General features: G+C 53.9%; 1 protein-coding gene across 1 annotated transcript; it reads left to right on the top strand.

Moving 5' to 3' along the window:
- The first annotated feature begins 2,379 nt into the window (after window positions 1-2,379).
- On the top strand, window positions 2,380-16,249 carry LAMP1 (lysosome associated membrane protein 1). The gene is made up of 10 exons (XM_007466361.1): window positions 2,380-2,426; window positions 7,153-7,162; window positions 8,383-8,508; window positions 10,348-10,564; window positions 10,678-10,836; window positions 14,176-14,360; window positions 14,913-15,035; window positions 15,570-15,636; window positions 15,719-15,889; window positions 16,110-16,249. The coding sequence occupies exons 1-10, from the start codon at window positions 2,380-2,382 to the stop codon at window positions 16,247-16,249; spliced, it is 1,245 nt and encodes a 414-aa protein (XP_007466423.1).
- The last annotated feature ends 894 nt before the right edge of the window (window positions 16,250-17,143 follow it).

Genomic DNA, 17,143 nt, shown 5'->3' with positions numbered 1-17,143 from the left:
CGGCTACAGCTGCCATCACCACCAACACCACGTTCAGGGGCGACTGCTAGCTCCTGATCCACTCTAATGGGCTGAACTCGGCTGAGCTCGCACCTTAGCCGCTAGGAAGGCTGGGAAAGTGACCATCTGGTTTTTTCAGCTTCTGCTGGGTGCTCTGTCTGCCATCCATATTCAGAGGGCGAGGCGTTCTCTCAACAGAGGAAGGGGCTTCCAAGGCTGGAAAGCAAAAAATTAATAGGTCTTTTGTTTCCACACTCAAGGTTATTTGGTAGTTTCTCACCATCAGAAAGTCCAAGAGAAAACGGAAATGTTTTAGAATTTCCAGTTACATCTGAACACTCTACTGCATAGGGACACAGCTCAGGCTCAGATAATAACCTACTGTGCAAACAGCATGTTAACAACCTGCTGCTGATAAAGGACCTCACAGTGAAAGCATAGAGACCGCAGATCCAACACCTCCTCGTTCCCACAGCGCACTTCAACAGACAGCACTTCTCGTAAATGGGATCCCGCTGAGACTCTTCCCCATTTGGAACAGCAACAAACAAAAAATCCAGAAAGATCCCTAAACACCTAAACAAGACATCAACAAATCAACTCTGTAGTAACAGTAGATTTCTGCCCCAAAGAGCTGAACAATCTGTGGACTAAGAATGCTGCCTGCCATGTCAGTAAGGAAGGACATTGCAGCCATCAGTCATCAGGAATCGCAGCCACTCCCCACCCTGCAGCCTGAGAAAACTCACGAAGGAAACAAGGAATGCCTACCATCAGGGAGTCATCACACTGCAACTATCCCAGACGGTGAGCCCTGAGGGGACTCAGGATGAGAGAGCACAGGACGCTGGCCCCAGAAAGCTGAGGTGCAGATCAAAGGAATGATTTCAGTGAGCCCAGACTCTTGCATCTTTCCATACATAGAAAAGCGCTAAATTCCTTGAGATATCTGGTTTTCCTTAATTAACGATAATCTTTCGACATTCCGACTACCTGTCCTTTGTTGTAAAAAGTCTTATATATCCTGGCTCCCCCCTCGGATTCTCAGGGTTGAGATGCCCCGGCTTGAAGTCCTAAGAACGATCCCTGAATAAAACATAGCTCTCAACTTTCAGTTCGTGTTTGTTTTTTTTTTTCCTTCAGTCGACAAAACGCAACGAGCCTGGGGCTCCCTCAGCCTCTGTTTCCCTTTTACTTGAAACCTTCAGTGTCATGACTTTTTCAGCTGATTGTGTTAGGTGGTGGCAGGGAAGGGAAACTGGACAGGAAAAAAGAACAACAAGGAAGAAGACAAGATCTACAAAAGGCAAACAAATATAAGAACAACAAAAAAAGACACAAAAATCAAAGCCTATGACAGGTAGTAACCAACACACCTGCACTGAAGGTGAACTGGAGGCACGTTTCCCCGGGGGGTGGGGTTGGAAGTGCTCAACGAAGCAGCAGGGCAGGAGGGCGTCACCTCTCTCTGCAAAGGGCCGGTGTGGCCAGAGTGCGGGCAGCAGTCGGGAAAGGATAAGAACCGGGCAGAGCCTAGAGGCAAATCAGGAACTGGGGAGTGAGTGAGAGGCACTTCAGGAAGGTTCTGCAAGCAGCGAGGCTGCGATTTCCTTCCCTGGGCAGCTTGGGGCCTTTCTGAACCTTCCGGTCAGAGGCCGCCCAGTCCCTCACGGCCTCCAGGACGAGGTGACAGCCGGGAGCCACCGAACCCTCTGAAGCCCCTTCAACCAAGATTGTGTCTAGCTTTACATCCTGTGCCTTGTGTGTTTTTCCAGCACGAGCGGTAACACTCAGTACGCGTGTTCACATCCCCCTCCTTCCTACCCCCCAGCCCGGATTCTCCACGGGCCCCGAGGCCGAGAGACGCGTTAGCATCGGCGTCCCTGCGAAAACGCCCCCTCGTCTCCCGTGGGGCGGCCACCGTGAGACTCCCACCCTCGGCCCGCGGCGGAGAGCCGCACGTCCGGTCCAAACCCCTCTTTTCATTCGGCAGCCCCAGGAGGGACCCAGAGGCCTCTCAAGGAGGTGACCAGCCGCACCCACCGCCCGCCTTCCGCTTCCGCCGGCCGGAGACCGGGCGGGGGTCGGAGGCTAGACCCGAGTCACGTGGCGTCGCGGTCACGTGTCCCGTCCAGGTAACGAGTGAGGCGGGAGCAGGGCGCACGCCTGAGCTCTCTCACTCTCGCGAGATGCACGGGGGTCACGTGACGGGGCGGGCCGGGCGCGGCATCACGTGACAAGGCGCCCCCGGTCGCGGGGTTTGTTTCCTGCAGCGGGCGCAACACCGGGACCAGCTACCATCACGCCGGCCGGGTCAGACCCCGGCCCGCCCGCCCCGGCCCAACCGCCCACGACCCCGCCCGGCTCCCGCTCGCGCCCATGGCGGCCCCCGGCGGCTCCCGGCGATGGCCGCTGCTCCTGCTGCTGTTCGGTGAGAGGCCGGGCTGGGGGCTGAGGGCTCAGGGGCTGCGGGGTGAGGGGTTGGGCAGGTGTGCGGCCCTGCGCGGGCCCAGAGGGATGTGGGGCGGCGTGAGGGGCGGGGGGCTGCTCGGGGGCCGGGAGCTGCGGGGCTGGGGTCGGGCCGGGCCCGGGGACTCCAGGCGAGTCGTCCCGCACCGGCCGAGGCGGCTGCGGGGGGAGGGGTCGGTCCAGGTGCCCAGAAGTGGACGACGGAGGAGGGAGGGCTCGGCGCGGCCCTCGGGTCCCAGACCTCGGGTTGTGGGGTCAGTCGGCAGTGACTTGGTGTTTTCTGAGCGGCGTGGTTCGCGCCCTTATTTGGGGGCCCCGGTGGCCCCGGAGGGCCGCGTGCGGCTGCAGCCGGAGACGCGGGACCGCATGGGACTCGGTTTGCGCCCGACGCGGATGTCCGCGCAGGAGAATAGGGCGGGCGGCGACTCCGGCCTTTAGAGTTCGTCCTTCGGGCTTTTAACCTTCGCCCCCAGTAGCATGGCACAGAGCGCTGACGCGTGTGTTTATGTCGTTGTGAATTTTAATTACGTTATAATGAGTTAAAGTAGCCCTTGAGAGTTTCGGGGAGCCCACAGTGGACAGAAGGAGAGGGGGGCTAGACCTGGCTTCCCAAGGGTCGTCTCCATTTCTAGTGAGTCGTCAGGAGCGCTGCGTGTGTGTGTGTGTGTGCGCGTGTGTGCGCGCTGGGCCCACGGAACTCGGGAGCTGCCCGTGGGCGCCGGTGTTTTATCCATTGAGGAATTTTGCTGTCATTTATCTGTCCTAAGGAGAAAGGAATTGTGTTGACTTAAACAAGAATCACTGCGTGGTTTGATTTTTATGGCTACTGAGAGCTCTCTCTGTGGCACTTTCTCACCTGGTCCCCATGATACGGGAAGATTAAAGTGCCAGGAACTGAAAAGAGGTACCGGAGCTCACTGGTGGGCGCTCCCTTGAGTTCAGCAGACACAGAAGCAGTCTCCCAAGTACCTGCTGGGAATTCTCGAAATATCTACTCTGAAGTTCTTTTATTGTGACAGAATGAATTTTGGCTTCAGGATTTTGTTTTGCCTGTTGCGTAAAATGAGTTCTTAGAGCTGCAGCACCCTCGCGGGGGGAGGTGATCTTATGCCAGCCGCAGATCCGGAGCCTTGCTCTCCCCCGCAGGTGTCATGAGTTTTGAGAGGGCCTGCTGGGACAAGCCTTGTCGTGTCAGGGCGGCTCATTCTTCTTTATTAGAAGAGCTCGCGTGCATTAGAACTGTCACATTTTGTTTCATGTTTTAAAAACTCACCTGAGTGAAGAGAAAAATCCATACTTCCCTACGTTGATAGCTTGGAGTATGCATGCAGTTAGCTTTTTCTCTTTTTTTTAATGGCCATGCCACGAGGCTTGCAGGATCTTAGTTCCCCGATCAGGGATTGAACCTGGGCCCCCAGCAGTGAAAGTGCGGAGTCCTAACCACTGGACCGCCAGGGAGTTCCCATAATTAGCTTTTTAATGTCCATTCCATCATATCTTTTAAGTTTTATGTTCAGTTAAAAATCCAACTTTTCAAAAGGTCTGTTAAGAGCCTGTATTTAGGTCTGTTTAAAATAATGTCTCTTTTAATGCACAATTTCACCAAAAAGCATCTTTTCTAAAAATATTTCAAACTTCTGAGTTACAAATTCATCCTGCTTTGATAATTAGAAAGTAGTTTCCTTTGTGTTTTAATACTTGGTAGAAAGCATAGACAAGTGTGAACTGAAACTTCTTGATACACATGATTAAGTATATTGCATAACGGGGCTCTTGACTGTTGATGTCACCGGGATGACCTCCTTCCCCTTTCCTAATGAAGAACTGTTGCTTAGGAAGTTTGAAAAAATGTTGTGTACCGATTAATGTTACCCTCGCTTGTGGGAGTTTGCCATTTGCCCAGGTTGGCGACCTAATTTTTGACTAGATTTGAGGTCAAAATGTTTTGGGTCCATAATTTTGAATTTATATTGTTAGATCCATCCCAGGCTGTATTAGTCCTTTCCCCTCTCTGCGTCCGGAAGACTTGACTATGTGCATATACAGCACGTGCTTCTACTGGAGCATTGGTTCTGCTGTGTTCTGATTATTTTCACACCTGTGTCTTCCTTATGTTACAGCCTACCTCGTGCCTCACATACGGTAATTGCTCAGCACATACAGGAAGAGATGTCCAGTGGTCCCTAACTGAACATGCACATCAGCTGTTCAGAAATGTACATACTGGTCTGTAGAGTCTGTGACTGTGTGTGGGATGGAGCCTTGGTCTTTCTTTTTTTCCTTTACATATTCACAGGTGATTATGTATCACTGGTTAAGAAGAATAAAAATACTGGATTCAGGGCTTCCCCAGTGGCGCAGCGATTGAGAGTCCGCCTGCCGATGCAGGGGACACGGGTTCGTGCCCCGGTCCGGGAGGATCGCACATGCCGCGGAGCGCCTGGGCCCGTGAGCCATGGCCGCTGAGCCTGCGCGTCCGGAGCACGCAGCGGGAGAGGCCACAACAGTGAGAGGCACGCATACCGAAAAAAAAAAAAAAAAAAAAAATACTGGATTCAAGAAAATCGAGCCAAGAGAAATTAGAAAGTGATTTCTCTTAAACAGTTTAACAAAGAATGTATTGACTTGTTCCTCTAGATGGCAGTTTCTTTCATATGGAAGTGAGTGTGTCGTAATTTGAAGCATATTCACTTGCTTACCAAGTGCTGGAGAGAAAGTGTGGTTCAGGTGTGGACCTCACTGTGCCACCGGCCCGTGGCAAGCTCGGCGGGCACATGCTGTGAGTCAGCAGACCCAGTTCCACATCTGGCTCTGCACCATCACTGGCTGTGTGACCTCGAGCACAGTAGTTAACTTTGTGCTTTGGACTCCACATCTGTGAAAGGAAATCGGCATAGTGTCCGCCTATTAAAGTTGTCACCATAGTTTATAGTTACCTGCAAGGTGCACTACAGGTGCTCGTTAAATGAAACGCTTATTTGACGGTTTGTGTCAGGTACCAAGGATTCAACAGTAGATGAGGGCCGTGTGGCACTGAACGCATCGATAGTAACAGCTAACACTGAAAGCAGGCTGATGCCTTGTACCCAGCGCTCCCCTTGCTTTGGCTCACTTGACGCTCATTTCCGTCTCACAGGGGCGTGGTGGTTCCCCGGGCCCGGGGTCACAGTCAGTCAGTGATGGAGTCTGTCGGAGACTGAGGTCTCTCATCTCAGGCAGGCATGCTCCCACAGCTGCACCTGTTTTAGAGACTGGAGTGTCTCCAGGTGGGAGTGTTTTGAAGGAATAAGCCCCTCGTTCCTCTGTGGGACCCGTGGAGAGAGGTTGGCGTGAGTCTGGCGTGCGTGCCGAAGGGGAGCAGCTCCCGGCGGTGCAGGTTCTGGCTTTTGGGAGGGACACCCCTCAAATTACTGCACACATCCTAGCTAATTTGAGATGGGGGTTGTCTTTTATAGAGTTAAAAACTAATATCTGACTATTAGCATACGTGTTTCTCTTAGAGTGTTTGGTTGTAATGCTCTGGTAGACGTTTTTCTCTTGACCAAAATTGGCTCGGGTTTCTTGTTTTAATAGTGGAAAATTTGGGGGCCTCTAGTGCTGCCGATGCTTTTTGTTTTGTGTTTCTGGGGGTTTTTTGGCCACGCCTTTCGGCATGTGGGATCTTGGTTCCCTGACTAGGGATTGAACCCGTGCCCCCCCTGCAGTGGAAGCGCAGAGTCCTAACCACTGGACCGCCAGATAAGTCCTTAATGCTTATTTTAAGTTTGTTTTAGTAATACTAGTTTGTTGTCCTTTGAAAGCTCAGACCTTCAGCATGCTTACTAAATGAAAAAATTGAAAAGTTATTTATGAAGTGTTTTCTAGTTAAGTGCTTTGAGTCAGTAGAACGTTTTTTGGTGACTTAGGGACCTATTTTATAGGAGGGTGGCTTGGTAGGAGCTGGCCTGTGCGGGCCCTTGTGGGAGGTGGCCACCTGACCTGCTGTGCTGTGGCACATGTGACAGCATGTGGCTCCAGCGCCCGGGCCGTTGAGGGCAGCTCAGGCCTGGGATCGCCCATGTGCACTGTGAGCTGGTCAGTGTCCAGTGTTTCTCTGGCCTCAGCGCCTAGGCTTTTGCTTCTGCTGCCGAACCTGCATTTGCCTGCCTGGCATCTCTGTAGCTCTTGTGCACTTACTCCGTTGCTCTCAGAGACATGTCTTTAAAAACCTTCACTGTAGGGCTTCCCTGGTGGCGCAGTGGTTAAGAATCCGCCTGCCAGTGCAGGGGACACAGGTTCGAGCCCTGGTCTGGGAAGATCCCACGTGCTGTGGAGCAACTAAGCCCATGAACCACAACTACTGAGCCCATGAGCCACAACTACTGAAGCCCTCACGCCTAGAGCCTGTGCTTCACAACAAGAGAAGCCACCGTGATGAGAAGCCCGCGCACCACAACCAAGAGTAGCCCCCGCTCGCTGCAACTAGAGAAAGCCCGCGCGCAGCAACGAAGACCCAACGCAGCCAAAAAAATAAAAATAAATTAATTAATAAAGAAAAAAAACTTCACTGTGTCAAAAATGAGTTGTGGGATTTTCTCTAGGTTTTTAAAAGGAACGTTCATTCATTGGAAATGACTTTAGTGGAATCTTGCTGCAGTATTCGGGGGGGGGCGGGGATTAAAATTTGCGAAGCACAACAGACAGAATTTTTCTTGTCTGCCCTGGTTTGCTTCATCTGTAGCAGTTTTTCTCTATGAACACAGATTTTGGTATTTCCTTTACCTGAGGCTTACAGGAGGGTATGCAGGCTTTCTGTCTATACTGTTCGCTTTAGGCTTAAGTAGTAGTTGCTCTGAACGTTTTATTTGGTGACGGTCCCAAGGGTGAAGTGAACTGGGTTCACTGGAGTCATTTTACCACGTCAGCAACAGGGACTTCAGAATGAAAGCTAGTTGGCTGTCCTCGGAGTGTGCTGCCTGGGTCACATGTACCCTTAGAGCCGTCATAGCCAGATGTGCCGCTGCTTGATGAAGGGCGTGCAGGGATCTTAGCTGCAGAAACAAGGAGGTGTGTTCCCGGGAGTGTGGCAGTGCCCGGTGCTGGTTGGTGGCTGCTTGGCTTTAGGATGGTCAGGACACCTGCCCGTCTGTGAAAGAACCCTGTGCTAAGGTGTGTGGCTGTCACTTACCTTCTCTGACTCAGATCGGAGTGCATTTGCTGCTAAGCTGCCTGCTCGGGGTTTCGGGGTGCGGCCCTGGCCCTGAGAACTAGCTCAGGGTGGTGGCCACTCCCAGGTTGGAGGACCTGTGACAGCTGCCTTCCGCCCCTTCCCTCAGGCACTTGGCGGCTATACCTACAGAGGCATAGTGGTGTCCTAAGGTCACACAGCCAAGTCCAGGTCCAGTGGAATTACTGTATTTTGAGGACCTTTTGGATACGGGCAAAGAGCTCTGATCTTTGAGTCTCTGAGGCTTTTCTTGCCACGTCGCCAGTCCATGAGAGGCAAAAGCAGAGCCGACTCTTATTAAGTAGCGATTTGGGTCCACGGGGTTTCTGTAGAAGGTCAGCATTTAGTTTACGTTGAGTCCTACCCTCAGGACCCCACCCCGCGTCCCCGAGATCCTCTGAGGAACGAGCGTGGGCAGCCTGGGCCTGGGGTGACCCAGAAATTGACCTGTGACTTCCCGGTACGTATTTTGAAGAAAAGCATTGAAGAGCTAATGACAGGTTGGCAAACTGATGGGATGGGTTTAGAGAGAACATTTTCAGACCAGTCTCCAGGAGGGACAGAAGCCCAGCTGAGCCCCACCTGCGGGGCTTCTGTGTCTAGTTCTTCGGCGATTTAAGTAGCTTTCCTAGTAACAGCTGTATTGCCGCAGCTGTAGACAACCAAAATTTTCTAAAAGGTGTTTGGTCTTTCTGTCTTTCCTGGAGTTAGCAGGCCTCGTGCATGGTGCATCAGCTGTGTTTGTGGTGAAAGATGGCGATGGGACAGCTTGTATCATGGCCGACTTCTCTGCTGCCTTCCTGACCAGCTATGACACCAAGAACGGTTCTAAGGTAGGAAACGCCAGGGCCCTTCATGCCTTGCTTGCATGTGTGATCATTTAACCTGCCTTGAGAGCCGTACACGTGTGTGTGTTTCTTGTATGTTATACACTGCTGTGTCACAGGCTGTTAGTACCTGTAATAGTCTATGCGTTTTATATACTGAGGATGCAGTTGTGTTATATGAACCCTTTCGTGCTCACTGTTCGGTTGTGAGCGTGTTTCCGGTTTTCTTCCTGATTATCTTTGTAGTCACAACGTAGCGCTTCACGTGTCAATCTGTCAGTCGCGCTAATTTACCAACCCAGCCCCGTAACTGAGTTTCCTTACATTCTCTTTATGCCCGGTGTACAGCTCTGTGAATATAGCTTTTTTGATCTGTTGAATCTGCTTTAGGTAAATTGTTACGCTCCAAGAATCGTGTGTAAACAGGTGCTCGAGGTGCAGTGCCACTGTGCTAGTTTGATTAGAATGTCCCTTTTGGTTTTGTTAAAACAGCTTTGCAGCTCTGCAGGGTGAGAAAGGCTTTCTGCATTTACCAGATCCCTAACAAATAAGCAGCATTTCTTTGTTAAGTCTTCCTCCGTGAATTACCTGTTAGTGGACTTTTCACTTTCTCTTTGCGTTTAACGTTTGTTCTCGTAAACATACTCTTATATTTTGTTTTCAGTGCTCTGCTGAAGCGGTGTTTTTCCTTACCCGTCTCCACAGCCAAGGCACCATATCTGTTTTCCGGCACTCGGAGGGCAGCGGGGGCCCAGGGCCGCTGGGAGGACAAGTAGCTTCTTCAGAGCCTCTGGGCGTGCCGGCTGCCTGGCCTCCTCAGTTCATTGGCCCTGTCTTGATATAAATGTGGTCTCTATGGGAACAGGAGAAAGCAGGGAAGCGTCATTCCACAGAAATGTCTCCAATTGTAAAGACTAGTCCAAGCACCTTTTATTTATTTTTAAATTTTTTAAAATTATTTTTCTTAACGTGGACCATTTTTAAAGTCTTTATTGAATTTGTTACAATATTGCTTCTGTTTTATGTTTTGGTTTCTTGGCCACAAGGCATGTGGGATCTTAGCTTCCCAACCAGGGATTGAACCCACACTCCCTGCATTGGAAGGCGAAGTCTTTAACCACTGGACCACCCGGGAAGTCCCCTAGGCACCTTTTATTCTAATTTCTGCTTCACTTCTTTTTGTTTGGATTTTTTAAAACATTGTTTCATTACATACTAATCGCGTACACAAATGGGAACATCCGTTTGCTGTAATGTGCCTTCCCACTTCACACAGTGTGTCTTTGTCACAGGCGTGGTCTGTCCATCAGGACAATGCTAGGACAGCTTCCCACGGGTCCTTCACCCAGTCCAGTTCATCGAGATGAGCTTTGGTGGTTTTGTAGTTGTTTGTTTTGCTTATAATAGTTAATTCAGACAATTCTGCAGTAAACTCCCTCTTCTCTTTGTTTAGAGAGACATAAACTTTTCTATGGCAAACATGAGGTAATGGCTTTTTCCAGATAAAAGTATCAGCTCATCCTGAAGCCCAACGTGAATTATTTCACTTTACTGAGATAACTGTAGTTTTACTTCTCTTATAAATTAAAATCATATTAATGAAGAACAGTTTTAAATTAGTGAATAATTAGGTCATCCTTGCCTTGCACTTGAGTTACTTTCTGGTCTATTACTTGACATGTAATACTGACTTTCATGTTTTTTGTTTTCACTGAAAATGAATGCATTAATAGCGACATCTGAGATGGAGCTGGGGTCGGGGCATATGTCAGATCTTTGGTGTTTCTGAACCCCTTTAGTAACCTACACCCTAATTGTGTTCCACTGTCATCATGTTTGTTCCAGAGCGTGACCTTTGAGCTGCCGGCCAGTGCAGAAGTATTAAATAGCAGCTCTTGTGGCAAAGGAAATGCTTCTGACTCCAGTCTCGTGGTCGTTTTTGGAAGAGGCCATACGCTGACCCTCAATTTCACAAGAAATGCAACACGTTACAGTGTCCAGCTGATGCGTTTTGTTTATAACTTGTCAGATACAGGGATTTTCCCCGATTCGAGCTCCAAGGGTAAGAACCAATATGGACCAGTTATGGGGTGGAAAAAACTGGGTCGGGGGAGTATCTAAAATTGCTTCTAAGCACTTCCAGGAGTTAAAGATCGATTTTTTTTTTTCACGTAGAAACCAAGACTGTGGAATCCGTAACCGACATCAAGGCAGACATAAATAAAAAGTACAGGTGTGTGAGCGGCAAGCAGATCAGCCTGCACAACGTGACCATCACGCTCCGTGACGCCACCATTCAGGCCTACCTCTCCAACGGCAACTTCAGCAGGGAGGGTGAGGACCGCCCCGGCCCAGCCCCCGTGGGTGCCCGGGGAGACCTGCGCGTCTTCAGAGAGCTGCCCCTGCCCCTCGGTCTCCAGAGAAGGTTACCTCTTTCGGTGAGGGTGGATTAAAACAGGCTAAAGGGGCAAAGCAGTTCAAACCCCCTCTCTGCCCTTGTTACAGAGCTAATGGAGTCAGGGTTGTAGGCTCTCCTTCAGCTCAAGCCACTGTCTCTACACAGAGACCTCACCTAACCTCAGTCCAGCTCGCGCAGGCCTGGGGCAGGGGTGGGAGCGACCAGGGGGGCCTTTCAGGGGTGCACCCACCAGCCCAGCCCGTGGTCTCGGGTGAGGTAGTCGACCGCTTGTTTCCTCACCTGCGAAGTGAGGATGCTCACCTGTCTGCGGAGGGTGTGAGGGCTCGCGGGAAGCTCCTGCCGAGTGCTTCTCTGGGCGCCGGCCGGAGTCTGTGGCAGCGGGTGTCGTTTTCTGACTGCGGTTCCCCACATCCTGCCCGGCAGCTCGCTGTCATTTCCTGCGGGGAGGGAGGTGTCCCCACTGTCGTTCTCTGTGTTTAAGCCTTGCCCCGCAGCCTTCCCTGGCGGCTCGGAAGCAGCTGGGGTGCCTGCTGACCCCACGGCCCTCCACACTGCCAGCTGCAGCCCCGGGCTGGCAAGGGCCTCTGGGCTCTGCACAGCCAACAACTAAAAATGGTGTTTTTGCTTATAGATTAACGTTAAAAAATAACGTTTCACAACACATGAAAATGATACAAAGTTAAGTTTTACTGATCATAAGCAACATTTTATTGGGACACAGCCATGACCACTCGCTCACCCATTCCTGTGGCTGCTCTCTCATTCTCACATGGCAGAGCCAGGTTGGGACAGGCACTATAGCCACCTGGCCAGTGGGGCCCCCGTGTCCGGCAGGATCGGATGCCAACCCTGGGCCCGCCACAGGATTGACGTGTATTCATCTTTTCGTCTTTCATGTTTGATGTGTGGATTCTTGTCAGCTCTTCTGAGAGAGTTAGAAGTTCAAAACAGAAATTGCTTTTCAGTGAAGTTTATCACATGTCTCACCTCCTGCCCAGTTTGGCCTTACTAACGTTTTCATTCCTTGGGAACCTGAGACTCACTCCCAGTCTAGCTCAGGTGCGGGCCGTGCTAGAATGTCTCTTTCCACTTGAAACTTCGTCAGTGCAGCGTGCAGGTTTATCTGAGTATCTGCAGCTGCCGGGAGACCAGCAGGGGCCTTCGGGGTACACGAGCTTCTGAGAGCTGTGAGAAGGGCACTGGGAGGGTGCACAGCCCCGCCCCTCCCCCCTCCTCCCGTGCCACCACCGCTGGGCTCCCCGCCTCCCAGAGGACTTCCCGGCGGAGCATGCGCGTCCCCGAGTGATCCTCTCAGGTTGTGAGCCCTCTGTGGGAGGGACTTTGGTATCTGCCGTAGGTGTCAGGCTAGTTAACACAGAAGGGAGAGGGCTGTCACCCACACACATTCTAAACTCCTGAGGTTTTGACTGGCGGTTAGTAAGAGCTTCATGGAGACAGCAGGTCACACGTTACAATAGCTCAGTGGTCGGGTAGACAAGGACTTGGAGACTGGCGTGTTCTCTTCTTTTGTCTTAACGTGGTTTGTGCATTTAATCATTTGTGTCCTGTGACAATTGGTAAGTAACTGATAAAACTGCTTTTAAAAGCGCAGGTGTCCCAACGTCTACCTGCAGCTTAGCTCCAGGAGGGAGGCGGCAGTGCCATCCGGGGCCCCCGGGGCCAGGCATCTCGGGGGTGCTCACCCAGCTGAGCCCACCTCCCAGAGCTTGGGTTTTGTTTCTCTTTTTTGCCCTCTTTCTTCTCTAGAATAAAGCACTTCCCTCTACAAGTTGTGTGAAGGCCGGCGGGGCAAGGTGACCCTCAGGGTGGGCTAAGTTTCCCGTGTCCCGGTCCTCTGGGGTGGACGTGGAGTCCGCAGCTGGACAGGGGTGCAAGCTGGACTTGAGCTTCTGCTGGTGGACGGGTTCCAGCCGCTTCCCGAGCGGCTCCCACCCTGGAGGTTTGGGCAGGCTTCCATGGCTTGGCCTAGGAGACCCGTGGGAAGGGTTGGAGTTGGATGGAGATCGTATGACCGTTAGCACTAAGCTTGCCCACTGTCCACGGAAACAAGGTGGTAAAAGGAAGAGCCTTGGGCTTCCCTGGTGGCGCAGTGGTTGAGAGTCCGCCTGCCGACGCAGGGGACACGGATTTGTGCCCCGGTCCGGGAGCATCCCACATGCCGCGGAGCGGCTGGGCCCGTGAGCCATGGCCGCTGAGCCTGCGCGTCCGGAGCCTGTGCTCCACAACGGGAGAGGCCACAACAGTGAGAGGCCCGCGTACCGCAAAAAAAAACAAAAAACAAAAAGGAAGAGCCTGGGTTGGGGGTGCCGGATGCCCTGGGGTTCGGGACGTTCGTTAACCTTCAGAGAAGGCGTGTGTGGCCTGTCAGCCCCTGTGGAACACGTACAGTTACTTTTCAGCTTTTGCCTCAGTCAGCTTTGATTTTGAATATAAATTTTTGTCGTAAGTAGTCATGGTGGGTCAGATTCTGAGGGACGGGGTCGTATGCACACCCTCTGTGTCCTCCGGAGGCGCCCTGTGCCCTCCCCTGTCGGACCTGTGTGGCTGGGGCCGCCCCCATCTCCTGATTGTGTCTCTTGCCACTGGGCTCCCACTCGCCCCCTCGCTAGGCCCCCCCAGGTGAGCGCCCACAGCAGTTGGCTGACCCCGGGATGAGCGCCCACAGCAGTTGGCTGACCCCGGGCACGGAGACTCGGCTCCATCCTTGACCAGGGCCGTCTGGTGCCCGTCCTTCCCGGGGCCGCTGCCGTTCTCCTGGGGGCACCACGCCGATGGTCCGGGCTGGCGATGGTGTGTGTGTCTGGTGTCCGTCCCCGTGGAGCCCAGGCACTCCGGGCCGCTCTGCTGCTGTCTCTGGGACCATTTCCAGCCCAGCGCCTGGCACAGGAGCTCGGAGAACATATATGTGAATTGTTGCTGTTGAAAGTGGCCTGGGTCCCCAAAGCACGGGATGGAGTTGAGGTTTTGTTCTGACCTCACGGGGGGAAGGTTTGTCCTGCAAGGGAGGGTGTCCTTGCGGACGAGGGGCCAGGTTGAGCGTCGCCGAGGTGACCTGTTCCCGTCCAGGGTTCCAGAGCAGCGTTAGTTAGCCCGCGTCTGCCAGGAGGCCTGGAGGTCGTGTTCTGTGGGGTGGGGCCCCTTGAGAACGTCAGCTGGGGCCCAGGGTGGGCTCGGGGTCCAGGGTTCCGGGAGGTCCTGAGGCGGCGGCACGACTCACCCCACCGTCCCCACAGAGACGCACTGCGAGCAAGACGGGCCCTCGCCACCCACCCCGACGGTGCCACCCCGGCCCTCGCCCACCCCGGCGCCCGAGAGCCCCTCGGTGTCCAAGTACAACGTGAGCGGCACCAACGGGACCTGCCTGCTGGCCAGCATGGGACTGCAGCTGAATGTCACCTACAGGACAAGGGACAACACGGTAGAGGCTGGGGCCCTTCTCCCCGCCCTGGGCCTTGTGGACCGGGCGTCCCGGGGTGGGTCGCGGGTGCTGTGTGTCCCGAGCTGCTCAGCCGGATCCCCGTCCCACCTGGGCCACTGTCTGTGCAACGGCAGGGTTGAGTCTTCCGACCCAGGCTGTTGTGCGGCCCCAAAGCCTCAAGTGTGTGTGGTCACCACAGGACAGGTGTGCTGGCCTGGGAGGTGGTGGGATTTTCTTGGACGCTTTACTGCTTGGACACTTGGGTTGTCTTTCTGCTCTTCCCTTGAGATGACGTTTCTCCCTGAGGGTGAGAGTCTGGGGATGGAGACAGGGGCCGCCCCCCGCTGCAGGGACGTGAAAGCAGGAGAAAGCAGCCGGAAGTACCAGGAGGACTGTCTGGCATCCCGCACTCTGCCCGTGTGAACTTGTCACGTTTTCTTCTGGTTTTGGTTCACGTGAACGTGGCTTTGAAGCCGCTGCTTTGGGGCTGCCTGTGTCCCCTCAGCGCAGGCCTGGGGGAGGGGAAGCTGACCTCTTGGCTCTTCTAACTAGACGGTGACCAGAGAGTTCAACATCGACCCCAACAAGACCACCTTCGGGGGGAGCTGCACAGCCCAGCTGGTGACCCTGGCTCTCCGCAGCGGGAACCTGTTCCTGATGCTGCAGTTTGCGATGGTGAGGGCCCCCCGGCCTGCCTCCCGGACCCTCGGCCCCACCTGCGCCTGTCAGCAGACGCCTCGCGCATATCCCAGACAGGGCAGGGGCCACCTGGGGCCTCAGGTGCTGTCCTCCGCCCGTCCTGGGGGCAGCGTCTCTGCGCCCTCTGCTCTTTGTGCCTGCCTGGGAAGGGCCGCCTGTGCAGTTAGCAAAGGAGTAAAAGGGAGGAGCCCCAGGTGGGTGTTTGTGGTACACACTCTGCAGCTGAACTGCTGGGTTTCTCCTGATGAAGTCAACTTTCCTAGGAAGTTAGATGTTGACTTTTCTGGAACGTAGCTCTTTCAGTCCGCATCTTAGCAGAGTCTGATTCTGTAACAGGGTCTGTAAGGAGCTGATCAGGATTCATGTTCCCGAGATGACAGGCTGCCTTTTATGGGCTGGGCGCTCTGCAGTTTCCTTCCGAAGCTACGGGCTCGGGAGGCCACCTTTATCACCAGCCCCCCCACCTCCCCGGGCCTGACGGTGACCGTGTGATTGTCGCCTTCTCCCTAGAATGCAAGTTCCAGCCGGGTTTTCCTGCAGGGAGTCCAGCTTAATATGACTCTGCCTAATGCCAGAGGTGAGACCGCCCCCCCCCCCCCCCCCGCAATCGGCATGCCTCTGTGGGTGCCCCAAGGCACTCACCCCTGCTGCCTTTGCAGAGCCCACCTTCAGGGCCACCAACAGCTCGCTGAGAGCGCTGCAGGTCGCCGCCGGGAACTCCTACAAGTGCAATGCCGAGGAGCGCGTGCAGGTCACTGAGGCGTTCTTTCTCAACATATTCAGAGTGTGGGTCCAGGCGTTCCGCGTGGACGGGGACAGGTTTGGGCCTGGTGAGTAGGCGAGGGCGTGGTAGCTGATGGCCGGGGGCCCCTTTCAAGTCTGAGATGTGAGCGCCAGTCCCGCTGCCCACGCCGCCTGGCCTCTGCGCGCTCCAGCCTGCCTGTGGGTGTGCTCACGCCGCCCTTTGAGCAGACGGCTGGTGAGGCCTTTCCGCGCGGGAGCGTCTGGGCAGCGGGCGGAGGTGGGCAGCCGGGCCGTGTGTCTCCACAGTGGAGGAGTGCCAGCGGGACGCGCGCAGCATGCTGGTCCCCGTCGCCGTGGGCGGTGCCCTGGCAGCGCTGGTTCTCGTCGTCCTCATCGCCTACCTCATTGGCCGGAAGAGGAGCCACGCCGGCTACCAGACCATCTAGCAGGCCGGCCGCCAGCGCCCGCCACGGGCCAGCAGCAGCTGCGCAGCCTCGGGTCCTTCCCTGGGCTTAGGTTGCTGCCAAGGGGGCACCCTTCCTTGCAAACTGGTTTTCAAATCTGCTTCGTCTAGTGTGAAGCTCATCCGGCCACATTTACTATGCACAAAAGAGTAACTATGGAAATGACAGTGTTAATTTTGCTAACTGGGTTAAATATTTTGCTGACTGGTTAAACGTTAATATTTACCAAAGTAGGACTCTAAGGGGGGTGGGGGGTAAGAGAGCTTTTCTAAATGGGCACTGGCTCCGCTGTCATTTGGCTTTTTAAGATTCTGGTGTTTGGTGTCTTTACTCTTTACTCAGACGTAAGCCTTACAGAGGGAGAGTCTCTGGTCTTAATGCTTTGAGGAAGGCTGGTGGCTGTGAGCCTGACACGAAGAAATCAGTAGGAACAAGGATCGCAGGGCAGGCTAAGAAGATGCAGGCCTGGGATGCTTAAATTAAGCTTTAGAAGCCAGGGCGGGCCTGGCCCCTGGAGCATCAGGGCTCCTGGGCACCAGGTCCTGGGGCTTTCCACGCTCTGCCACTCGAGAGCTGGCACTTCTTAAAATAGAAAAGTGGGCGTTTACTTTCTTGTGAAGTGATTTTCCATCTTCTGTTGGAGGTTTGGGGTGATCCTTTGTCTGCACTGTGTACGATAATCGTTTCACTTTGATTCATCGCTTGCAGCTCGGTGGGCTGTGCTGAGGACCATCCCCTCCTGTGACGCGTTGCCGTAACGATGCTAATAAAATGTCTCTTTGTTTGTCTGTCTGGGCCTCATGCTTTTGTCGGCTCCTGGTGAGAGGTCACGATGGGCGTGCGGTGGGCAGGGTGTGCCTGGGGGGCTGCCGTGTG

The sequence above is a fragment of the Lipotes vexillifer genome, unplaced genomic scaffold, assembly GCF_000442215.2.
Source record: "Lipotes vexillifer unplaced genomic scaffold, Lipotes_vexillifer_v1.1 scaffold791, whole genome shotgun sequence".
NCBI lineage: Eukaryota > Metazoa > Chordata > Mammalia > Artiodactyla > Lipotidae > Lipotes > Lipotes vexillifer.
The sequence above is the reverse complement of the archived record's forward strand: the minus strand, read 5'-3'. Positions and strand labels throughout refer to the sequence as shown.

What these genes read in the sequence shown, in the direction of transcription:
- LAMP1 (XM_007466361.1), top strand. Translation starts at nt 2,380, where the DNA reads ATGGCGGCCCCCGGCGGCTCCCGGCGATGGCCGCTGCTCCTGCTGCT. An exon ending in ACAGGACAAGGGACAACACG is followed by an intron (nt 14,361 to 14,912) that starts GTAGAGGCTGGG and finishes TCTTCTAACTAG; the next exon opens with ACGGTGACCAGAGAGTTCAA. An exon ending in TGATGCTGCAGTTTGCGATG is followed by an intron (nt 15,036 to 15,569) that starts GTGAGGGCCCCC and finishes CCTTCTCCCTAG; the next exon opens with AATGCAAGTTCCAGCCGGGT.